The sequence below is a fragment of the Carassius auratus genome, chromosome 29 (assembly GCF_003368295.1).
Source record: "Carassius auratus strain Wakin chromosome 29, ASM336829v1, whole genome shotgun sequence".
Lineage (NCBI taxonomy): Eukaryota > Metazoa > Chordata > Actinopteri > Cypriniformes > Cyprinidae > Carassius > Carassius auratus.
The window spans coordinates 6,424,358-6,451,406 of record NC_039271.1 but is presented as its reverse complement, the minus strand read 5'-3'; the positions used below and the strand labels follow the sequence as shown (position 1 = coordinate 6,451,406).

The window sequence follows — 27,049 nt, the reverse complement described above, 5'->3', positions numbered from 1 at the left end:
GTTTATTAGGATGTGGATGTCACACAACCTGTACATGTTTAAAAAAATACTAGTACAAACTTAATAGTGGAAATGTTTTCTTTCCTCTAGAAGTTGATGCATTAAATCTGTATAAGTTAAAAGAATAGTTCTTCCAAAAAATGTGCTAAAAACAAACTCCTCCTGATGCCATCCAAGATTAGGATGAGTTTGTTTCTTCATCAGGTTTGGATAAATGTAGCATTGCATCAGTGTCTCAGCAGCGGATGCTCTGAAGTGGATGGGTGCCGTCAGAATGATTACATCAGCAGAACTTCATCCACCTAAAACTGAAGCAGCACCTCAAAACAATGCTTTAGATAAGTTTTTTTAAATTTAATATTTGATGCAAGTGCTTTAAAAAAGATGCAAGCTTCACCTTTCTGCTCTTTTAGCCTCTGGTACTCTTGCATTACTGCACCGTAAGATTTTAATCCAGTTTTTATACGAGTCAGAATGATTGGACACTATGTCACTGATGCGGTTTATGGGACGTCCTTTAATACAGCTGTGTGTGTGTGTGTGTGTGTGTGAGTGTGTGTGTGTGTGTGTGTCTACAGTGTTTTAAACTCTCAGTTTGACTTGATTTTTCTGGATCAGTGGAAAACAGCAGATTTCTGAGCACATGCAGTGAAATATGCAAAGCAACAGTCGCCTTGTGATTTTAATATTTGAACCGTTTTTCAATCACCACACACACACACACACACACACTTCTTTCCAAAAGTCCCAATTATTCCGAATCAGGCATCACATGGATGCGTCCGTCGGCCTACAGATTGTTTTTTGGCTGAATGAAGATGCAAAGTTTGGAGGAGGATTTTGGCATAAATCATTGTGAAGGTTTTACCCGTCCTTTCATTATCCGACTTTTAACAACAAGAGAAATCAAAGCGGTGTGTGTGTGTGTGTGTGTGTTAGCTTGGAGTTTAATTTGATTTCCTCTGACTTGTTTCCTTTAGTCGCTCTTTGTAAGAAGCACACGGCGGATCGTGATCAACCAGGTGCCACATACATGTTTACAAGGAAAGCAAATGACGCTAGACAGCGAGAAAATGAAGCTATTTATTTGAATTATGCAAAACTATTAGCTCATGTTCCTGCCGTTTCTGAGCCCCAACCATCGTGTAGTACATTAATGAGATTTTGAGCTCAAAAAGACAAACATGGACTCATGAAAACACACGAGAGAGAGAGAGACAGAAAGACATGCATTGGTGAAGAGAGAGAGAGAGAGAGAGAGAGAGTAGATTGATTGACTTTACAAGACTCTGATTTGATTAGTCGTATTTGAAGTGATGTCATGAAATTATGATGAACTGTCACGCACGAACCAGAATAATCTACAGTCAGACTAATGCATTACATCACTTAATTCAGATTTATTCTGAATCTCGTGAATGAATATTTATTGAACATTGTAAACACATTGCAAACTAATAAAGATGCTCTTTTATGAGTGTTGCTGATGTAAAGCCACTTCATTAGTGATCTGGTTAAGATCACTTACCCGCCGTAATACACACATGGCCTCAAGTGGATTATTGTGTTCGTTTGAAGAGAGATTGGTCCTCTGTGTGTGTGTTGCATTGTGGGTAAACTCCGCTGTTGTGACTTGCTTTGTTTGGACAGATTTAAAATATGCAATTTATTCATTTTTTTTTATAAAATGTAAACCATATATATTTTTTAAAAAGTATATAATAAGGAATATTTTATTTATTTATAGTTCAGTATTTTTTTATAATTTATATTATGTAATATTTTATTTCAGATGTTTTCCTCTTCCTTCTGCCTTACTTTTTCTCTATTTTTCTCTTCCTTCACCATTTTGTTTGGATCTATTTAAATTTTTAAAGATAAAAAAAATCTTTCCTTTATATTATTTTCATCTTAAACAAAAAAATAAACAACAACAGTAACAACAAAAAATAAAATAAAATTTTCTATTCTTAAGAGATATTCATTAATGTATTTGTGTGTGTGTGTGTGTGTCTATATATATATATATATATATATATATATATATATATATATATATATATATATATATATATATATATATGTAGTCAAAAACAGTAATTAATATTACTTAAAAATATCATAATATTTGACTTTTTAAGACATGGCAGGGGTATTTCAAACTATATGACCAATGAAATATTTTGAAAACATTTTTAAAATGTTTTGAACACTCACTTTAAGCAATATGGACAACATATTATTATTTTTACTTGTTTCTAGTCACTAAATGAAAACTTTTTTCAAAACCTCATGAAACCGAGGATTTGATTTTTAACCAAAACTATGGCTTTTAAACGAGTTATTACAGTTTTTTTCTTTTCATCCTTCTGCAGTGACCCTTAATTTTTTTCCATTCCCCTCTAGAACATCAAGAACAGTAATTAGTAATTATTTAATATGCATTAAAAGTCATTCAATTAATCGTGTGTAAATCTCCAAAACCATGAAACCAAGCATTCGATTTCTAAGAAAAACACTAAAAAAGTACTTTTCGTTCTATGCTTTCTTCTGCATTGACTTTTCATGAACGTAAACCAACAGAAACTCATATAAAGGATGCAGATGCGATGGATCTTCTCAGTTATTGATCACACTATCAGACAAGCTCTGAATACGTCTGAAGTGTGTGCAGTGATGCAATGAGTTTGTGTTGATGCGTGTGAATGTGTGCAGACAGGAAGTGTTTCTATAGTGTTTTCCGTCTGACGTAGGAGCGTGAACTGGAGATTTCATTCGGTTTCATCATTTTTGGTTTCATCAGACGCACTCAAAGGCTGCTGAGGGCCCACGGATGGACGGCTCGGATGTAAATAACAGCGTCCGTATTCAGATCACAGGATCGTGTGAGGCGACCTGATGCGCTCTGCGCTTTCCTCAAAAAGAAGGGAAGTAGTAGGGAGAGATAGAAAGATGGAGGGATGCAGATGGAAGTGTATAATTCATGAACAGGGAATGAGAGGATGATGGAGAGACGTGCTTCTGCAGGTGTCCCTCACTGACTCTATTAATATTTCACACTCTAGTGATTGTCTTCATGCGCCGTGTGTGTGTGTGTGTGTGTGTGTAGCATCACAGATGGATTCTCCAGCTGGACCGATGACTTTATTACAGATGTTTCGTGTAGCGCTCCTTTCTTTGAGATTTAGCCGAGTCATTTAACTTTTGTGTTTTAACCTTTACAGCTTTCGTATGTTCATATGGCATCTGTGTTTGTGTGTACAGGATCTGTTTGCATCCAGCTGGAGCTTCTGGTGTCAAATCTTAGTAAAGTAAAGGTCAGAATAAGGTCAGTAACATCTCCAGATGAACTGAAGCAGCTCAGCTTTACCTGATTCTCCATCAATCATGTTTCAGAGTCTCAAATCTGTACGAGCCATAAAAGAATGATACAAAACAATGCAGATTTATTTTCTAGATTTTGTCTGAAAGTCTTAGCATCGCTTTAGTGACTTTACTAGTGTGTGTGGAGGGAAACTTCATTTCAAGTGTGCTTTCAGACTTTTATCTGCGCTGTGACTGACAGACAGCTCTCTCTCTCAGCATCTCTCTTTCTTTCTCCTCTCGTCTGGAATGACCTTGTATTAATGAGTGTGTGATCACGAATCAATTGGGCTTTCAGCTCGCGGCAAATACACAAACAATCCCTCCCTCCACACACACACACACACACACACACACACACAAACACACACACACACACACACACATGCATTCAGTCCGCCGCTCTCACAGACACCATTAGCACGGCTCTGTGGTGGAAATAGAAAGCTAGAGCTAAAGAGAGAGAGATAGGAGAATTAAAGGAATCAGGAAGAGAACCAGCAAACTATTCCTCAGACTACAGGTACGTAGCTTTAACCCTCCGTCCTGAAGCGCTCGTTTAAAGCCAGACAAGGTCTCAGAAAGAGATGTTTGTGTTTTCTTGGAGAAAGCTTGAGCAGATGTCTCCTGCTTTCTGTCTTCTTAAGCGTGTCAGAGAAATCTCTTTCTCTTTCAGCTCTGAGGTCAGCGGGGGTTTGTGACCTCTGGCTGGTGAAATATAAAATAATGCAAGTTAAAGTTAAGAAAGAAAGTGTTACAGGTGTTTCTGCTCGGGTTGGAGAGCATGCATAATGATTATAAGCTCGGTGTTCGAGCTTCTACACAAAAATCTGTCCACAGGTGACATTTCACCTCAAAAACAAAACAATTATGCATTGCATTAAGAAAATAAATGCCTATTTAAATGTTTTATGGTATTAGATTTAGCACATCATTAAACTGAATCTTGATTTTAATTCGATTCTAATTACCGTATTTTAATTTATTACAGTACAAGTACTGTATTGTTTATTTTTAAATATATATTTCAACATTAAATGTTACTTGTTTTAGCGTATTTTATTCTATTACAGTAATTATTTGGAAATATGTTTCATTTTCAAGAAAATAATGTCAATGCAAAACAACTTATTGACTCTAAAAGGCATTTTTTCTTAATTTTTACATTTATCGATATTTTGAATTGTTGATTTTTGTTTGATTTTAATTGTTTTTATTTTACAGTAATAAATAATATACAGTGTTTTAAAATGACATTTTATTTATAATTTATTTTTACATTTAAAACAAAAAATTTAAACATTTAATATAACATTTGTTTTTAATATATGCTATATTTTGTACATTATTTTGCATTACAATAAATACAGATTATGTAAAATGATCAAATAAAATAATTTCGAAATGCAAGAAAATTTCCTTATTTTTAAGTTTATATCGTTATTCTGAATGGTGACTCTTATTAAATTCCTGCATTTTCTTTTATATTACAGTAACACATATTACATAATATTTTACATTTTAATTTTGTTTTAAAAATTAAATATTTAATACTATACATTGTTTTAAATATATTTTTTGATATTAGATTTTTTTATTTTTATTTTATTTTAATTGTTGTATTTTTTTTTGTTACAGTGATAAATATAAATATAGATATAAAAATTTAAATATAAGTAAAAAATATTAAATATTAAATATAGGTAAAAATTGATAGCCTGAATGTACTGTAAGTCGCTTTGGATAAAAGCGTCTGCTAAATGCATACATTTAATTTTTAATTTTAATTTAAATAATACACAGTGTTTTAAATTGACATTTTATTTATAAATTAAAATATTTTATAATTTTAACATTTAATATAACATTGTTTTTAATATTTGCTATATGTTATACATTATTTTTCATTACAGTAAAACATTTAAATTAAAATAATTTCGTAATGCAAAAACTCTTGTGGATTTTCGTTATTTTTAAGTTTATTTTGCTATTCTGAATGTTGATTCTTATGAAAATCTAATCACTGTAATCTTGTATTTTCTTTTATATTACAGTAATACACATTACATAATGTTTTACATTTCAATTTTGTTTTTAAACTTAAATATTTAATATTATATATTGGTTTAAATATATGATTTGATATATATTTTTTTGCATCAAAGGAAGGATAATTTGGGAAGATCTGAAAATGATGTCATAATGGAAAAAATTCTATTCTATTACTGCAGAATATAATTTCTTATTTCTTATTAATTGATTTTGGAGTGTTTTGTGGGATTCACCCACCGATATTCTCATGTGTTTTTTTTTTTACGTCCCCGAAGGGATGATGTAAATGACATTGTTATGCAGGAAAGCAAGCATGTCCTGTATAAACTTCAAAGCGTTTCCTTAGAAAAGCATTTAAATGGGTTTGCCGTGGTCCACCTTTTATCTGTGCGGCCCACATCTGTGCGGGAACATCCCCTCTGGGACGAGAGAGAGACAGAGAGAGATCAAGCCAAAGCAGCTAAACCAAGAGTGTTTTACCTTCTTCCTTATCAACACACATCTCATGCTCCTCTTCAGCTCACAGTGACAGGTGAAACCTCTGCAAATCTCAGCGGCTTACATCTGCTGTTTTCTCTCTGTTTCCTCCTTTTGAGAACAGCTCGTGCGTGTCTGCATTCAGGCTTACACGTACAGGGCATGTGTGTGTGTTTAGAGAGGCCGTTTTTCCCAGGGTGGTGTGTGAAGTGGGTCGTTCCTGACTGGAATGAGAATAAGCGGGTGCCGTGTCACTTTGTGAGCTCCGAGCTTTGGGCCTCAATGCCGCTGCTGTTGCCAGAAGTATTCCTGCTCAACTGAACAGCCACCAGCCAACCGTCTCTCGCCGTCCTTCTCTCACTTCCAGGCTAAGTTATGACTCAATTATAAGGAAACGTGAGGCTAATAATTATTTAGTTATATAATGGAGTCTATGCTGTTGATGGACGTTAATCTGGATCACTTCCTATCATTTCTAATGAAAATAATAAAGGTTCTTTACTGGCTTGGATGTTTACATAAAGAACCTTTAACATCCATGAAAAAACTTACATTCCACAAAGGGTTCTTTATAGTGGAACAAGGTTATTTAGGTATAAGAAGCTTATTTCCGCCACAAAAAAAAAGTTGTTGTGACTAAATCTCACATTTTACGCCTTTAACCTTCAGAATTGCATGTTTGTATTTCACAATTTCGACTTATTTCCTCCGAATTGAGTTTATACACTTTATAAACAAAAGTATTGGGACACCCCCTTCTTTAGAACAGAAAAAGCCACTTCCAAAACTGTGTCAACAAAAATTGAAACATATTTTTTTCTCCTGTTTATGAGCTTATTTATCTCCATTCAGACTTTTTTCTCATGTTTCTGAGTTTTTTTTCTCGCAATTCAGACTTTTTTTTCTCATTCGCAAGTTTCTCGCAATTCAGACTTTTTTTTCACATCGCAAGTTTCTCGCAATTCAGACTTTTCTCACGTTTGCGAGTTTCTCTCAATTCAGACTTTTTCTCATTTTTACGAGTTTCTCACAATTCAGACTTTTTTCACGTTTGCGAGTTTCTCTCAATTCAGACTTTTTCTCATTTTTACGAGTTTCTCACAATTCAGACTTTTCTCAAGTTTGCGAGTTTCTTTCTCACAATTCAGACTTTTTTTTCTCATTCGCAAGTTTCTCGCAATTCAGACTTTTTTTTCACATTCGCAAGTTTCTCGCAATTCAGACTTTTCTCACGTTTGCGAGTTTCTCTCAATTCAGACTTTTTCTCATTTTTACGAGTTTCTCACAATTCAGACTTTTTTCACGTTTGCGAGTTTCTCTCAATTCAGACTTTTTCTCATTTTTACGAGTTTCTCACAATTCAGACTTTTCTCAAGTTTGCGAGTTTCTTTCTCACAATTCAGACTTTTTTTTCTCATTCGCAAGTTTCTCGCAATTCAGACTTTTTTTTCACATTCGCAAGTTTCTCGCAATTCAGACTTTTCTCACGTTTGCGAGTTTCTCTCAATTCAGACTTTTTCTCATTTTTACGAGTTTCTCACAATTCAGACTTTTTTCACGTTTGCGAGTTTCTCTCAATTCAGACTTTTTCTCATTTTTACGAGTTTCTCACAATTCAGACTTTTCTCAAGTTTGCGAGTTTCTTTCTCGCAATTCAGACTTTTTTTTCTCATTCGCAAGTTTCTCGCAATTCAGACTTTTTTTTCACATTCGCAAGTTTCTCGCAATTCAGACTTTTTTCACGTTTGCGAGTTTCTCTCAATTCAGACTTTTTCTCATTTTTACGAGTTTCTCACAATTCAGACTTTTCTCAAGTTTGCGAGTTTCTTTCTCACAATTCAGACTTTTCTCACGTTTACGAGTTTCTAAAGATTCAGACTTTTTTCATGTTTGCGAGTTTCTTTCTCACAATTCAGACTTTTCTCACGTTTGCGAGTTCTTTTTAATAAGAACTGATTACTGAAATGTTCTTAGGGGGTTAACCAGAAATGTTTTTTCAGTGGCGTCGCTGTGAAAGCTCCCTTCTGAACCTTTATTTCAAGAGTGTGAGATCAGCTGACGTTGTCAGTGGAGATTAATCTCCCGTGGGTCTAGTTGACTATGTGGGAAATGGTGGTTTTATACACATCCACACACAAAAGCATGCTGGGTAGAGGTGCAGGGGGGTTGTTGCATTTCTCTGTCTGTTCAGTTCGATTCCCTCTTTTCATTCAAGCAGTTTGAGGCCGCTTTCTCATAGATTGGGTCGGTAAGGTGCAGGAGGTCAACGGAGAATAACAGCCCTGCTTGTGTAGGGAACACAAACACACACAGAGTTTGGATACTCAGAAAGATGTTCCATGGAAACACACACACACATGTTGTTTTCTTTCCACCGGATTGATCCTGGAGCTGGTGATTCGGTGGGGAAAACGCAGACCTCGGTCTGAACTGACACACGACTCCATTGACTTGACTGACGATGGTGATGATGTAACGGATGGTGTTACGAAACAAACTTGGTGGTCTGTGGTTACACAAGTTTTATTCTTAGCTTTGGAAGAAACACTACTGAAGTTTGGAATTGAAGTTAGATTTTAAATGTTTTTGAAAAAAGTCTCTTCTGCTCACCAACCTGATTTATTTGATCGGAAATACAGTAAAAATGTTGTCAAATGATTATAGTTTAAAATAACTGTTTTCAGTGTGAATATATAGTATATAGAATATCCCAGCATGCACTGCTCCGTTGGCTCACCCTGCTGTAAAGTGTCTCACAGGTGATTATTGATCTCCTGCACATTCGTCTCACCTGGATCTCCCCGTCTGTCTCTCGCTCGCTCTCTGTCTGTCTTTCTGTTTGTGTCCCTGCGGGAATGCTGGGTTGTTTGTGTTTGTCTAATGAAGTGAGATGATTGTCTCTCAGTATGAAGTCACCCGAGACTGAGAGAAAAGAAGCAGTGGAGTAAGTGGAGTGATTGACAGACTGAGCCACTCAATGACTGTTAATGAACACATTAGTTCTGTTTAAAACTGATTTCAGGAGAGAATTGTCTCACTAGAATTTTTTCAAAGATGCACGTTTTATGTTAAAATTCTTTCTCAAATCACATAAGATACAATAAATGTAATCTGCTGTATGACCAGGGTTATTACAGATAACTAAAACCAAACCTTAGTCACCACCATAACTGAAATAAAATATAAAAAAGCGTAGAATATTATTTCAGCGATTTATAATTTTCATTTAGTTAAGTTTAAGTAGTCAAATAACTACACTGTAAAACCTTTTTTTTCCCCCAAAAAAATTATTACAGTATGTTTTACAAGAAAATACCATTTGAATATTTCCCTTTTAATTCAATGTTTTGTTCTTTGTAATTATTTGAGAAATGTATTAGCAATTATAATTGCTTTAAAGTATATATAAAAAAATGTTTCAGTGTAAAATCCAAATAAAAATGTATATAGACATAAATATCCATATTATTATTCACTATATAAAAAATAAATGAATAAAAAAAAAAAAAAAATCGGAATGAAAGCAAAACATAAAAAATGAAACAAATTCAAAAATATTAATAACAAACAAACAATATCTCAAAAACTAAAATAGTGTCTAATACTAAAAGTAGGATGTTCAGAGATTAATAAATAAATAAGTAGAGCCCTTTTATCCACCAGTGACTGATTGGATCATGAAAAGTGGGCGTTACACGTGGAGGGGCGGGGCTTAAATGAGGAATGAGGAAAAAGTGTTTTTTTTTTTTACAAATAAATCAATAAAAAAGGAAAATATTTACAATTAAATAAATAATAAAAAATGTGCTCAAATAAATAAAGATTAAAACTACATTTAAATAAACAAATAAATTGAAATATAAAAAAATGAAATAAAACAAACAAATTATAACATTTTATTATAGTTAAATTAGAGTCCGTGAAAACAAAGAGAAAGAAATACAGAAAAAAATAAAGTATATATATAGATTTTAAAAACATATTTAAATATAAAATATAAATATACAAACTTTTTAAATAAATCTATATTGATTTAAATCTATCAAGAAATATAGATAAAATTAAAACAAATAAGTGAGTAAAAAAATAAATAAAATGTTATTAAATAAATACTACAGATTAGATATTAATAAATAATATTTTGAGCATTACATCACTATATGAGTAGAAAAAAGTGTAGAAAGAAAGCAAAATATTGAGTGATCAAAGCAAAAAGTAGAGCAGTTTTATCCAATAGTGATTGACTGGAATATAAAAAGTGGGTGTGGCTTAAATGGGGGATTGATGATGTCAGCCAAAAAAAGATTTTAAATATTTTTTATGAATCATCCACAATAAGATTGATTAGGAAAGTAAACACCGTCATTCTGTTGTAATGTTGATGTTGGAGTAGAAATCTACATCTGTATATGAGAAACAGATGATGAGGAGAAGAGATCTTTTAAAACAGATCAATTAAAGACGCCCTGAGACTCGAAGCCCTTTGATTATTTTCTGCTGTTTCAGCTTCAGCTCAGAGACAAACAGCACTAACTAATAACACACAGATCGGTCTGTTAACAGCTGGAGAGAGATGGAAAGTTTGTTGCAAACTGAATTATTAAAGATGATGTGCATGATGTTGTTAATCACAGAGATGGATTGTTCTTTTCCCCTTGACACTCTGCTGAGCGACTGGATGTCAGCCGAGGGGAAACTTTCACTTCTTTAGATGTTGGATGTGTTTTGCTGGTGTTCGAGAGCAACATTTCTCAGTGTAAGCCAGATTTCCAGTGGCTTTTGGCTCAAGCTGACGTTCAGTGCTCAAAATTCGACGCCTGATTCATTTCTGTTGCTAGTAGTTCAGTTCAGATTTTTTTTTTTTTTATGTGAAAAACATTTTAATAATCTAAAAACATTTTGTCACTCTTAAAAAAAAAAAAAAATATATATATATATATATATATATATATATATATATATATATATATATATATATATATATATATATTTTTTTTTTTTTTTTTTACAAGTGGTTCTCTGAAAAACTCTAGAGAGAAAAAAAACATTGCATTTTTTTTTTTTTAAGAATCAAAAATTAGATTAAAATGTTAAAAATAGATTTAAATAAAATAAAAAATAGATTAAATTAAATAATACCCATAAAAATACCCATACAACTTTTGTCCTAGTTAGAAGTGACTAGAAAAACATATGTAATATAAAAAAATACATAAAAATTATTAAAATAAATGATGAAACTTTTGATTAAATAAATACTAGAAAACATAAATTTATAGATTTAAAATAAATTAAATATGCGTTGCATTCTAGTTCAAGGTTTTTTTGCTTGAGGGTCCATGGAAAAATAATAAAAAAATAATAATGAACATTTTGATTAAAATTATAAAAAAAATAGTTAGATGATTAAAATTTATATAAATAAATAAATTAATAATTGATTCTAAAAAATATACAATACAAAATAATTTAAATAAATAATACTGCTAGCAGAACAAATAGTGTAATGTAATAGAAGAAGTCTTTATACACGAATACATATAACTGCTCTGATTTCTACACGCTTAAAAACAAAAACCTTTAAAAAGAGGATTTTCTGAGTGATGCTTGCATCAAGAACCTTTTCCCTGAAGATGCGATGGAAAGATTCCATGTGTGCTGGAGGCTCTTAATGGAAACATTGTTTCTAATAAAGATCTGTATTTTTAAGAGTGTGTAGGTGGAGCAAAAAAAAAAAAAAAAAAGTTTTCTGAAAGCTGCTGACAGTGTGTGTGTGTGTGTGTGTGCATGAGATCATTATGCAGAGGGAATGCTGTCTATATGGGGGGTGGACAGAGCGTCTGTAATCTCAGCTAATAGGCTTCTGTACACTAATGGCAGACGCAGTGGGCCAGAATAAGCGTTTAATAGCAGTGACTGACACACACACACACACACACACACACTCGGGTGGGAGCGTAAAGCACATCTAATCTTAAGAGCTTCTGTAGTGAACACAGATAATAAAAGAGATGCTGCTCTAATGCTACGGCCCACATTTATTTTTTATTGTCTCTGTCTTTTTGCACAAACCTCTCCGAGGCCCTGGAGTCATTACGGCTGACACCCAATTACAGAAGTCCAGCCGATGCTCCGGGGAAATTATGGATTATACCCAATCAGTCTGTTTGTTGACTTCATGGGCTTTTATAGCATTAGTACCTGGAGCACGCAAACGGTTAATGACTGATGGTTTGTGACTAAAGGAAGAGGTCAGACAAACTTATGCAGAGGATTCTGGGAAGGAATCTGGAGTTCACAGTTCAAAGTGAGCATCAAGCTGGAAAAAATAAAAATAATTCAGTTTAACTTGTGTTCTAGATCAGGGGTTTTTGATAGGAAAAATTAATTAACACTGAAAATAAATAAATAAATAAATAAAATAAATAAATCATGAAAAAATAGATTAAAATAAAGAATAGTAATTAAAGTAATTAAAAATAAAAAAAAATGTTCATTTATGTATATAAACATTTGAGAAAAACTGTAAAATGAAATAAAATAAATAGTGAAAACATTATTCATAAAAACAGTTAAATAAAGAAATTATTTATTTTTATTAGAATTAATATATAATTGTTCTAAATATATATAAATAGTCCTTATAACTTCTATTCTAGATTTAAAAATAATAATAATAATAAATAATAAATATTAAATTAAATTAAATAAATAATTAATGAATAATAAAATCAAAACAAATAAATAATACAAACGTGATTTAAATAAACACAAAAAATAGATAGCACACGAATAAACTGAAAATACATTAAAATATATGAATAAATTATGCAAAATAGATTTTGACAAACAAAAATAAAAGTAAAAGTACTATAGTGAGTAGAAAATAAACATTAAATAAAATTTTACACAAGACAATATCTAGATTCATTCTTCAGTTTTGGTGGATGGGATGATTGTATTTGGGGGTCCATGGGATCTAAAAGATTAAAAACCCTTGTTCTGGCTAATCTTCTGAAGTCATTCGAGATTTAAGTGTAGTATTTTAGCTTCTAATCACTTCTAACGAGCGATTATAACAGAGGCATGCATGTAACGTCTTGTCTTCCATTTTATTGTAAATGATCATCTGGGAGCGTTCGTTTTCGGGTAAACGGTGTTTCGGATGTTAGCTTGTGTGGCTAATCTGAGCGATTAGAAGATCTCATCCTCTCTTGGGGATTAAAGTGGAGCTGTGTTGGCTGATATCTCCACAAACAGACGGCGAGGAAGAGGAGGGCTCTTGGAAAGCTTGATCGGGGACGAGTCCACCTACTAAACTCAGGTCTCCAAATAAAGCTGGCGGTCAGGAGTTGGGGTCAGCGCCGCCGCCCACAGTTACGCCCGCTCTCTGCGCACACCTCTCTCTGTGTTTAAAGAAGCTGACGACCTCGGCCTCACCGTGTGCATGTTAGCGTGTGCGTTCAAAGCAGAGCCACCCACTGCTTCTCTCGCTTTATGTCGCTTGCTTTCTTCTACTTCACAGTCTCCGAGTGCTGAGCAAAAAATAACACAACTCCTCCGTTGATGTGTGGCTGACTGTGAAAGTGCAGCATCCAAACAACAGCGGGGTGGAAAACTAGCAGAGAAAACTCATACAAACCATCATCTCCTAACCTTAAAAGCTGTTAACTGTTACCTAAAGGTTTCCAGTTTGGGCTACGTTACTCTAGAAGAGAAATTCACTAGAAGCTACTAATTCAGTCTTGTACCGTGCAGTTAGACTCTCTCTGAAAAGTCTTGCATTGCTTATTACAGTATCACGAAGAACTTTCCGAACCCTGAAAGTACAGACATATAAACAGCTCTTTTAATTCTTTCACATAAAAATGAGACGTGTGCATGAATTATTCGTGAAGTTTAGATTAAAACATGCGTTTTAACTTTCAGATGATAAATCAACTGTTGTTTCATGCATCGTTCTGCAGTTTATACAGATTTAAATCAAGAGAAATTGTTTATTATCTGAAGGTTACTTTTGAATGTTTTTGCAATGAATGTGTGTGTGTGTGTGTGTCTATGTATGTGTGTGAGTAAGTGTGTGTGTGTGTGTCTATGTATGTGTGTGAGTAAGTGTGTGTGTGTGTGTGTGTCTGTGTGTCTATGTATGTGTGTGAATGTGTGTGAGTAAGTGTGTGTCTGTGTGTCTATTAATGTGTGTGAGTGTGTGTGAGTTTGTGTGTGTGTGTCTATGTATGTGTTTGAGTGTGTGTGAGTTTGAGTGTGTGTGAGTTTGTGTGTGTGTGTGTGTGTGTGTGTGTGTGTGTATTGCAGACGCTGAGATTGTTGAATTGCTAACTGAGCTAAATAAAAAACACCAAAGTTGTTGAGAAAAACTCTTCTGACGTTTCTGAGTGCAATCAAGCATAAAAATACTGGTGAGCCGAGCTCTTACTGGAGATGTGTGTGTGTGTGTGTGTGTGTGTGTGTGTGTGTGTGAAGGCTAGAAGCTAGAATCAGAGCTGTCAGAAACAGCCGTAGAAAGCCTGTCAAGCTCAATAAACTCTAAGAGATGCATTTCTCTGAATTTCAGGAATTGGCTTTCGTTCGCTCTCTGTCTTTCGTAGATTGTGTGTTTGTGATGAAGGCTGGTCTTACACCGACGGTCTCTGCTTGATTTTAGCAAACTGTCTGAGAGGCATCTGCTATGAATATAGTGTGTTAAAAACAGACCACTATTTCTCCTGCCTTAGGGATTTTATTACGCCTGAAGAGGGAGCTGTGCCATTAAAACCTACACACACACACACACACACACACACACACACACGTGTATATATATACAGTACAGGCCAAAAGTTTGGAAACATTACTATTTTTAATGTTTTTGAAAGAAGTTTCTTCTGTTCATCAAGCCTGCATTTATTTGATCAAAAATACAGAAAAAACTGTAATATTGTGAAATATTATTACAACTTAAAAGAATAGTTTTCTATTTGAATATACTTTAAAAAAAGTATTTATTCCTGTGATGCAGCGCTGAATTTTCCGCATCATTCCTCCAGCTTCAGTGTCACATGTAACATCAGTCGATCACATGATCATTTAGAAATCATTCTGATATTCTGATTTATTATGAGTGTTGGAAACAGTTCTGCTGTCTAATATATTTGATCAATAAAAGGTTAAAAAGAACTGCATTTATTCAACAACAAAAAATCCTAATAATATATATTCTAATAATATATAATTTTTTATCAATTTAACACATCCTTGCTGAATAAAAGTATTGATTTTATTTAAAAAAAAAGAAAGAAAAAAAATTCTGACCCCAAGTTATTGACCTGTAGTGTATATTGTTATTACAAAATATTTATATATATATATAAAAAATAAAAATTATTTTACTTTTTATTCATCAAAGTATCCTAAAAAAGTATCACATGTTCTGAAACAATATTAAGCAGCAGAACTGTTTCCAACTTTGATAATGAATCATCATATTAGAATGATTTCTAAAGGATCACGTGATAATGATCCTAAAAATTCAGCTTTGCATCACAGAAATAAATGATCATTTAAAGTATAATACATTTAAAAACAATTATTTTAAGTTGTAATAATATATCACAATATTACTGTTTTTTCTGTATTTTTGATCAAATAAATGCAGGCTTGATGAGCAGAAGAAAATTCTTTCAAGAACATTAAAAATAGTAATGTTTCCAAACTTTTGGTCTGTACTGTGTGTGTGTGTGTGTGTGTGTGTGTGTGTGTGTGTGTGTGTGTGTGTGTGTGTGTATATACTGATCTACTGCAGGTGTGAGCGGCTCTCGGCCTCGTGTTTAGAAGTTTACTTCTCCTTACTTCTCTATTAACTGATGAATACTACAGGGAAGGGCAGGAATGATTTCACACAACCAGGATAACACTTTCAGAAGCCCTGGACGCTGGCCGTGTTTTAAAGATGTGTGTGGGGGGTTGCTCTATTTTGGATGTAATTGCTTTATTCACGCACCTGCTTCCAAACGCACCATCTGTCATCAGCCCGAGAAACACTCACAAGACAATCCAACATCTAACGTCTAAATAATATTATACAACATGCATATGCATTACACAACAATGAAAAGACATTTATAGTGTGTATTAAAATAAATGCTGTTCTTTTGAACTTTCTACTCATTTGTGAATCCTGAAAAATAAAATGTAAAACAGTTTCCGTTGAAATATGATGCAGCACAACTGTGTTCAACATTGATGATAATCAGAAATGTTTCTCGAGCAGTAAATCATCATATTTTCATGATTTCTGAAGATCATGTGACTCTGAAGACTGGAGGAATGATGCTGGAAATACAGCGGAGCATCACAGAAATACATTACAGTTATTCAAATATGATATTTATATATTATATTTATTATATTTAACTTTTTTATTCACAAAGAAGAGACTTCTTTTAAAACCACAGAAATCCTGGTGTGTTTCAGGGTCGAGTGAGGATGAAATATCCTGAACGATGTTTTCTCTGTCTGTCTGTGTGTGTGTGTGTGTGTCTGTCTGTGTGTGTGTGTGTGTGTGTGTGTGTGTGTGTCTGTATGTGTGTGTATCAATAATCTGTCCCTCAGGCTGAACTTTTCTGTGGAGTGAAATTCATGGAAAGACACGAATGTCAAAAAGTCGATTTGAAACACACACATCCCATCTATTTTCCATTTGAGATGGGTTTTTCCTGCTATGAGCTGTGTGTGTGTGTGTGTAACTGTGTGAAAGTGATTTGGGATTACAGGTGTCTGGCAGGTTTATCAGAGACCCTGGGCTTTATCCATCTGTCTGAGTGTGTGTAAGTCTGCAGGCTTAGTGTTGTCTGCACAGGGTTTCTCTCTCATGAATCCGATTGTTTGATTTGTGTCTTATGGCTTGTGTTTACTGAGAGCAGAGCTCTGACCCGTAGCATTAGCGTCTGGATTTATTAGTACTGACTCCTCGCTGCATACAGCTCATGGATTTAAAGTGTTAAAGCTGTTCATGTGTGTGTCGCCCGACAGACATCAGTTGATCCTCAAATCATGTGCGTTACCAACCGTTGTAGTCTGTTACTCATTCCAAATTACATTACAAAAACCGTAGTTAATAATGTAATCCATTACAGCATAGATTACATCTAGATTACAGTGTGACCGAGTGATCAGATGCACAATTGTCTGTGATTCATGTCAAAGCAGCTTTCCTGTCTTTCTCACTGTTTGTCAGTCTGAATATTTATATTGTGTTTATAGATTCACAGCTTGCAGCACGTCTCTGATTCATAGACTATAAATGTGTCTAAATAAAGCAGCTCAGTGCGAAACAGAGATTCACACATAGCGCTTTCAGGTTTATTGTTCTCTAAAAGCGAACCTGTTGATCGTTTGGTGTGTTAACAGCAGAAGGAATTCTGTGTAGAGAAAGTGTTAACGATTCACATATAGCAAACGCTGCCTTCAAGTCATTTTGAGGCAATGATGAGCATGTATTAAAAGTACATTGTCATAATTTCCAGATGTTTTTTCTTTGAGCTCAGATCCAGCAAACAAAAATATTTTCCTCTTATCAAGTTACATTGTTTCGGAATGTTGTTTTTTTTAAATGTTCTAAAACTTTTTAGGGGGTTACATGAATGTTAACATTCCATTTTTATGATTTTGCAAAGATGAGAACGTTACTTTTGAATGTTGTCGGAATGTTTTAAAACAGTAACATTTTAAAAAAGATGACATTTAAAGGAACACTCCACTTAAAAAAATAAAAATAAAATAGCCTTGTTTTCCAACCCCCCTAGAGTTAAACAGTTGAGTTTTACCATTTATGAATCCATTCAGCCAATCTCCGGGTCTGGCGGTAGCACTTTTAGCTTAGCTTAGCATAATTGAGTCTGATCAAAAATGACCAAAGAGTTTCTAAAACTTTTCAAATTTTTTTTTTTCCTTCGGTCTTAGTACACGATGGAACTACAGAAGAGTCAAGTTTTAAGTAAAACAAATATCGAAACTCTTTGGTCATTTTTGAGCCTGATGCTAACGGTCTAATCAGATTCAATTATCTATGCTAAGCTAAGCTAAAAAAGTGCTACCACCAGACCCGGAGATCGTCTGAAGTGAAACGTTGCATGGTTGATGTATAAATAAGAGTTTCTAGGACAGATAACTAACATGAATACTCTTTTAGCTTAACTGGGACAACATTTGTTCATAACTTTGAGAGAACATTTCAAGAACCTTCTGACAATGTTCCGAGTAGGAGTCATGTATAAACTGAATAATGGCAGAAGCAGGTTTGTGCGTTAAAGCAATAGAGTGAATACTGACTCTGCTTTTTCAGTCTCATTCCTCTAAGGATTACATTTTATCCTCTCTAGGTTTGTCTTTTATCCAGCTTCTCTAGATCATCTCGTTGCATTTCTGCATTCTAACAGGTTCTGATTAAGCTCCGCCCCCCGATCGCTAAAAACAACAAATCCAAGTCAGAGTAGCTGGATCAAGCATGAAGATTTCCTCTCAAAGCCAGACTCAGCGCGGATAAAAATCTGTCAGTCAAAGCGCTTTTGAAAACATGCCTTCCTACAGAGAAGAGCATCTGTGAGATATGACAGCTTTATGTGAGGAATAGGCCTACATTTTAATGCCGCTTTTTGGCTGACCATCCACTTCCGTTTTATGAAAACAAAACAAAAAAACAAAAAAACGCGTCTGTTTTACCGAAGCAAATCAGAGAGGTTTGTGTGACATGAAGGTGAGTAGATGAGAACAGTAGTTGCTGTCTGGGTGCACTGTCCCTTTAAGAGTCAATGCACCAGGCTTACAGAAATCTGTCAATTGTGAATGACGAGTACAGCTTTCTTCTGTGTGTGTGTGTGTGTGTTTCACTCTGGATCACGTTGTCACTCTCTCACTCCTGCTTTTACACTGATCAATGATCTAATGGAGTGTTTGAGCTGGATAACCGCTTTAACTCAGTGCGCACACACACACACACTCACACACACACACTCACACACACACACATGGCTGCCCCCCCCCCATGTCTTCATTCGGTGAGGTTTTGTAAGAAAGCATGAGTCATTTGTCTTGTGACAATAGTGGACTTCCTTTAGCGTCTGTGGAGGTTAAACGAGAAGATATTCATGATATCTGTCTTGTAGGATTGGGAAAATATCAGACTCCAGTCAACACATGAGCTGAAATTAAATTTTACATGTCAATTACAGTTCTGCATCTTGTTTGATAAATCATTTTTATTGACGTTTGAGCATTGATTGTGACTGACTCTAGTCCTCAAATCTCAGTGCTCCTGTCACATCACTTCAGGCTAATCCCAGTCACTTGCAGTGTTGCTAATCAGGGTTTGGAGGGCAGATTATATTTTAACGATCCAAAACGCGTTATATGTCATGACTCATTAGTCTTTGATTGGCAGGTTTAGGCCATCTGACTGAAATACATTTTGGTTATATTTTGACCTTATTTTCATGACATTTCAGCACATTTTGTCCCAGAATGCTTGTTACTGTAATGCATCTGGGTGTTTTTTCCTTTTGCTGTAATTCTCAGTGGTGACTCTTATTGCATTCTCATTACCGTAATACAAGTGTTTTAATTAAAATCTGCATTAATAACAAGCAGTACAACAGATATTAGCATGATGTATAAATACATTCCAGTTCATCACAGCAATGATGTCAGATTATGAAAAATTGGAGTAAATGTGTTTAACTGTATACATCTTTCTAAATATAGTCTTCATTTTATTTCAGTTAGACCTGGACATGTAATTTACAGATCTTGTGAAATGTACCCCATGAGAGAAAATGGCTGAGCATCTTTAACATGAGCCAGAATTAGGAAAAAAAGTCCAGCAAACCAATGCTTATGGGCACAGCAGGAAACCAGCCAACCAGAAATAGGAAGAGAAAAGAAAAGAGGGAAGCTGAGTAATTGAAATGGAGGTGATGTCGCCGATGGGCTGCATTGCTACTGTAACTGAAATGCAGCCAGGCGTTTTGGATAAAATTGCTTTCTAATTATTCAATCCACCTTTACTTTTCCTCTTGAGAGACAGAGAGAGAATGACTGAAAGGAAGAGAGAGAAGGTATTCACAGAATGATTTTTGCATGCGGTTTGTTTTGTTGTATTATGAGCCACGCACTTAATGTGCCTTCATTTTTTTCCCAGCATGCAGCAGCAGTGGGTGTGTCTGGCTTTACTGGCCCTCCTGACTGTCACAGTGACGCTGGCAGATGGTGGAAAAACAGAGAGACAAGGTATCAGAACATGACCACACACTGCTTTGTTATCTCATAGTTTTCTAGATCACCCTTACTGCTCTGTATTGTCGCATATTGCTATATTTTACCCTACACTACTCTGCATAACCCCTTAATTGTCTATGTTACCCAATGCTGCTCAGTACTACCCCATTAGCCCACATTGCTCTCTATTACCTCTCAATGAACTGCAATATCCCACACTGCTTGATATCACCACTTATGACTTGATATTTCCCTGTATTACTTTATATCACCCTCATTCAGATCTAAATTTCCTCTTGCTCTTCTATATTATCCCACAGTACGCTATATTACCCCATAATCTATTATTTCTAATACTGCTCTCTGTATCATCCTTATTGCTCTGTATCACCTATACAGCTTTACATTACGCTATATTAGTCTATTTCATCTTTATCAAATTAATGAATTATGTCACCATGCTGCTCTATATTACTCAATTCTGCTTTGTATTACCAGGCTGCTCTATATTATCCCAGGCAGCTCAATATAATCCACAACGCTCTATATTACTCCACACTGCTCTTTATAATCCACACCGCTCTATACTACTCTGTACTGGTTTTTGTAATCCACACCTGCTCTTTGTAATCCACACTGATTAATATTACTCCGTACTGCTCTTTGTAATCTACACTGGTCTATATTACTCCTTACTGCTCTTCGCAATCCACAGCGTTTAATATTACTCCGTACTGCTCTTCATAATCCACACCTGTTCTTCGTAATCCACACCGCTCTATATTACTCCGTACTGTTCTTTGTAATCCGAACCGGCTCTTCGTAATACACAAAAATTAATATTACTCCGTACTGCTCTTCGTAATCCACATCTGCTCTTCGTAATCCACACCGCTCAATATTATTCCTTACAGCTCTTCGTAATCCACACCTGCTCTTCGTAATCCACACCTCTCTATATTACTCCGTACTGTTCTTATTAATCCACACCGCTCTATATTACTCTGTACTGTTCTTATTAATCCACACCGCTCTATATTACGCCGTACTGTTCTTCGTAATCCGCACCGCTCTATATTACTCCGTACTATTCTTCGTAATCTACACCGCTCTATATTACTCCGTACTGTTCTTCGTAATCTACACCGCTCTACATTACTCCGTACTGTTCTTCGTAATCTACACCGCTCTACATTACTCCGTACTGTTCTTCGTAATCCACACTGCTCTATATTTCCCAGTACTGATCCATATAACTCATACTGTTCTGTACTATCGTATACTGCTCTATATTACCTATGCAATTATAGATTAACCTATGCTCCACTGTCAATTACCAGTGCCGCTCTATTTCCTCACACTGCTCTGAATACTTCTTAGCACAATATTTTCCCACTGTAAGAATTTATAGTCTGCCTGGACCCAGCTTTCACTTCACAATATGTTTGATCACGCTTATTTCCCAAAATGGGTTAATTATTATAGAGAAGAAAGTCAACAGTTATTTTGTTTGAAGATCATTTGGGATGATCACATCCTCAGCAAGTGGTGACCAATTGGTAATAGTGTGGGACACTGAGAACCACCTCAGACAAAGGGGTGTCAGAACTTCAGCTGTTACAATAGGAGCAACTTCATTTACACGAAGGGTAGTAAACCGAAAATGTATAAAAGGTTTGAATTTAGGATGTTCTGGGTTCATTCTGACTCCATTGAACCCAAGGTACTACATGTACACTGCTTTGTTGCAATAAACATCTTTATCAAGATCTTCAACATCTTTATTACTTTTTCTTACACCACAGTGCTCTATATATCCACATACACACTGTTCAGTCACTTCTCACTGCTCTAGATCAACCCACACACTCTCTCTGTCTCACAATTTTGAGGTGCAATCTGAAACTGTGTGTGCTCTCACTTTGACAGGTAAGAAAGAGCGTAAATCAGACTGTGGCGAGTGGCAGTGGAGCGTGTGTGTGGCTCACGAGGGTGACTGCGGCCTGGGCACCAGAGAGGGCACACGCACCGGCACCGACTGTAAACAGACCATCAAAACCCAGCGCTGTAAAATCCCCTGCAACTGGAAAAAGCAGTTTGGAGGTGAGAAGCCACACAAACACAGGTTGCATACAAACACACACACACACACAAAAAGCTCAAGGTAAATAAGTCTGCACTGTGGAGTAACAAGATGGAGATTCTCACAGAATTCTGTCCTCAGAAATGACACGAGTGCAGTGAGATCCAGAAACAAGCTGGCAGAATATACCACTCTGTGTGTGTGTGTGTGTGTGTGTGTGTGTGTGTGTGTGAGTGAGAGAGCATATGCCACCTTCCCTGTGGATTTGTAGGTATGCACATAAACTATCAACAAACACTGAAACGGTGTTGTGTTTTCTCTTAGTCTCTTTCTGGGAATGTCCAAGACCATCTCACTCTGAAAGAACATCAGAAATCACAGACTTAATAAAACATGATCACACTAAACGTTGAGTGATGAATCCTCTGTGTATTTCTGTGTAGTTCAGCAGTCGTGTCAGAATAGTTTAGTGTCGAAATGCTGAAGTCTGGTGCAGAATTGTTCCTCTCGAGTTATAAGGGCTCTATTTCACCCCGGCCTAATTTTTGAGGGTCTCTGTTCAGCGGTCATTCAGCCGGAGGGCTGCTGCATGTAATTGCATTCTCCCTGCCTTTTAAATATGTCATTAGAGACAATTTTGTGCTTGATTGAAGCAGTTTAACCCCCATCCATTCCGGCAGAGACCGAGAGAAATCGCTCCAACTCATGAACAGAAAGAATGAAAGATGAGATGAGACGAGAGATAAAGGAACGAAAGCATAGATCAGTTGGTTTTGCTTCAGGATCCTGGTTTTACATTAGCCACCGAGTTCCAACCCAACACAGTTCCTAAATTGTTTATCGTGTAAAATTGCATTTTGAAGGTCTCATGCTCTCGGCAGCCAATAATTCACCTCGCAAAACAAACTCTGGAAGTGAACCTGTATTTAATGTAGTCTGGGTTGTGTTTTCGTCGCTTGTGTAGCCCACAACCTGTTTTACTTCCATAATCTGATGTTTTTCCAAGTGAAACTGGATATTCTATAAACTTTGGGAGATATATTGAGTGGTAAAAAAGTTTCTCCGTATGACAGATGGTTGAAAAGGGATTGGAGACGGCAGCTGAAAACTACTCCAAGATTATGAAGACAAACACATTTTTTTTCAGAATAACATGTATTGGTGAATCCTTCACAATAACACCAGATCTATTAAGACATTCATGTCGACTTTCAACCTGTTTATGCATGTAGTTTTGAATAACTGTGTTGCATTTGAACTCCTCAAAATCAAGCTGTGGGTTTTTGTGTCTTGCAGGTGAGTGTAAGTATGATTTCGAAGCGTGGGGAGAGTGTGACTCGACCATGGGAATGAAGACGCGCACCGGTGTGCTGAAGCGAGCGCTGATGGACGCTGAGTGCCAGAACACCGTCAGCATCACCAAACCTTGCGGCAAACCCAAGACAAAGCTACAAGGTACAAGAATACAGCCTTAAAGACATGCACTCAAATAAATCAACTGATTTAACTGGAGTGCTAAAAACATTTTCACATTAAAGTACGACACCACAGGTGAATAGGGTGAAAATGATAATTACTATAATTTCCTAGTTTAATCACTGCTTTGTATTACGAGCTTCCTGCATTGTTGTGTTGAAATATGCAATGCATTATCTAATTAACCATGCATTCATTTGCATACATTTACAGAGATCTGAACATTGATTCAAACTTCTTGTTTCATTTTGTTGACTTGATTTTGGATTTCTCTTTTTATTACTCTATAAATCAGAATATACTGTCAACATAAAATGCCATATTAACCATGCAAATGTTCTATGATATATAAACCCCTCATTAAAAACTCAATTTTATGGAGGGGACTTTGGATTTCTTTTTTTCTCACTCCATAAATCATAAAAATGCTATCAGCAAACAGGAAAACATAATTTTTCACCATGTTTTTAGGAATAAAATGTTGTATAAAACCCCGAACAACAAACTGAACCCTCTTTAATACCCTTCAGAATATAAAGAGGAATAAAACCGGTGTACAATTAAAGTTTTGTGTGTGTGTGTGTGAAGTAAAAAAACTTATTTTGAGAAAAAGCCTTTAAAAGGTATTGGAATTAAATCAGAAAAACCTTAAATGTGCTTTTTGATATTTTACTCCCCCATCTTGTCTGAAATAAGACATAAAAGTAAAGTTATAAAAGCTATAAAAGTAAATTAGCCCAAAAACTGGCCAGTGCATGAAAAAAAAAACAGTTTTGACCGTTTTTATTTTTGGACGTATCTTCACATTAGCATGCAGCAATGTGCTAATGTTTGCCATTATTGTACAGTATACTGCAGATATTCTTGTGTTATTTTTATACACAGTACACAGGTCTGTGTTTTGAACCGCAGGACTCGTAAAGTTACTCTGAAATATTGATCTTTTAGCTCTTTCTCTCTTTCTCGAGCTCCAGGAGATTCTAAAGTCTCTGTTAAAGTTTAATACATGTGAGGGTTTCACAGTGTTGTTGTCCTCGTCTGTGCTTCTTATTATTATGAAGTGTTTCTACTGCTACTGTCTCCCGCTGATGAATCCCTCGTGCCTTTTATATTCCGCTTTGGATAAAAGCATCTGCTAAATGAATAAATGTTGGCAACAATTCAGCCTAATCAAAAGAAATTTGTCTTAATCTCCCCAAGAGCATCAGTTTTAAATCTGAAAGTCTCAATTACATTTTCCACCTCAAAAGAAAGCACACACACAAACAGATATATATACACACACACACACACACACACACACACACACACACACACACACACATATGCGCACACACACACACATATACGCACACACACACACATATACGCACACACACACACACACACACACACATATACGCACACACACACAATTGCTGTAATGGAAAATAAAATAATTAAATTGAATGGTAAATTATTTATAGATCACAGTAGCATTTTATACTGATATAAATAAAAGTATTTTCTATTTAAAACAATTGAAAATTCTAAGCACCTAATTTTTTATTCAAATTATAATGCAAAAAACAAAAAACATAAATAATGGAACAAATTATTCTGTTGAATGATATAAAATATTTACAGATCACCGCAGCATTTAAAGCCATTTTAATAAAAATTTTAATTTTAAATGTATTTTTGATTAATTCATTTTGAATAATAAATTAATTTTATTTTACATTTTTGAATCTTAATTCTAACTTTCATAAAAAAAACTGTTAAATGGTAAAATAATGTATTCTTAGATTACAGTAGCATTTCATATAGTTTAAATACAAAATAAAGCTATTTTAATTCTAAAAAAATTAAATATGTTGTAATATAAAATAAAATACTGTAAAATGGTAAAAATCATAATGAAAATTATTTAAAAAAAAGAAAACGGAAAAGTTTTAAATATTTGAAAATATTTAAATGTATCTTCCATAATTAATGGAACAGAGATTACAGGGTTAAATGTCTTCAAATGCCATTCAAATAATGTCACAATGCAAAACTGTCTCAATGTGCATGAAACAGGCTTCATTTTCTTTAAGCAAAAGGTTATTTCTCTTTTTTTTGTCCCTAAATTTTGGGTTGATGTGTTTTCAAGAGATTTGTGTGTGCATGTGTGTGTGTGTGTGTGTGTGTGTGTGTGTGTGTGTGTGTGTGTGTGTGTGAGAGAGAGAGAGAGAGAGACTGATGTCTGTTGTTCTCCCCACAGATTCACAGAAACCAAAACGTGAAGGAAAGAAGAAGGAGCGAAAGCCGACAGACTAGAGGAGAAGCTCTTCTGCTCCTCTGAGACGATGCTGCTCCTTATTTACTCCACAGTCCTTTTAGATCGTTTGTAGCTTTCATTTACAGCTCACAGAATAATTCAGAAATGATCAAAGAAACAGACGAATGACTAAAATCTTCTGCTGAAACTTCTAATGTTGTACCAGCAATTTCAGATCACTGAAGGAAATGAAACGTCCCTCCACTAAAAGAAAAGAAAAATTCAGAATGATGTATTAATATCATCTGATGTTACTGTAACATCTTTTACAAACAGGAAGTGAGAAATAAAGAAATGTATCATTTAAAAGTTCTAATTAGAATTCCGCTTCCTGTTCAGAACAACAATTCAAATTCAGACAGTTGAAGTTCTCAATTCAGCCCTGATGGAGAACGTAATAAAAACATACTAATGCTTGAAATAAATGTAACACAATTTCCAGACAATAAAGATGTTGATTATATTTCTCGTGTCATTTGTTCCCCAAATGCTGAAATGAGCACAACAGCCGAGTTATTCATCATAACAGCTTTATTTGCTAGAACTCGTCTCCAAAAGTATATCTCACGATACAGAAAATCTTAAATACACCTCATGTTTCATCAGCGTTCGTCACCATTGCCCTAATAAAGTTTGATAACATTCATATTCATTAATAAACACGTGTATGTACATGTCTCCAGTGCTACACATATAGACTATAGAGTATAATACAAACGCTAAGCTGATAACAAAGCACACATCTACGGATGGAAGCCACGACTCAGAACAGAAGCACGTGACGCACGGCAGCAATGAAGAGAAACCAAACCCAGTATTTACACGTCATCTTAACACAGCCTTTTTTTTGGTATAGAGGTGCATCCAGGAGGGTCCAGCGTCACACACACACACACACACACACACACACACACACACACACACACACACACACACACACACACACACACACACACGTTACACGAGAGACTTATGTTCTGTTCAAGTCCACTGTGCTCTGCCTTCGACCAGAAACATACTTGACACAA

The 27,049-nt window shown here is 35.1% G+C and overlaps 1 protein-coding gene across 1 annotated transcript; it reads left to right on the top strand.

Annotated features, from left to right (window-relative positions):
- The first annotated feature begins 3,716 nt into the window (after positions 1 to 3,716).
- LOC113047900 (pleiotrophin-like) lies at positions 3,717 to 26,489 on the top strand. Its single transcript, XM_026209272.1, has 5 exons — positions 3,717 to 3,886; positions 20,084 to 20,172; positions 22,090 to 22,263; positions 23,540 to 23,698; positions 25,965 to 26,489. Exons 2-5 carry the CDS (start codon positions 20,085 to 20,087, stop codon positions 26,018 to 26,020), a joined length of 477 nt encoding a protein of 158 aa, XP_026065057.1. The 5' UTR covers positions 3,717 to 3,886; position 20,084; the 3' UTR covers positions 26,021 to 26,489.
- The last annotated feature ends 560 nt before the right edge of the window (positions 26,490 to 27,049 follow it).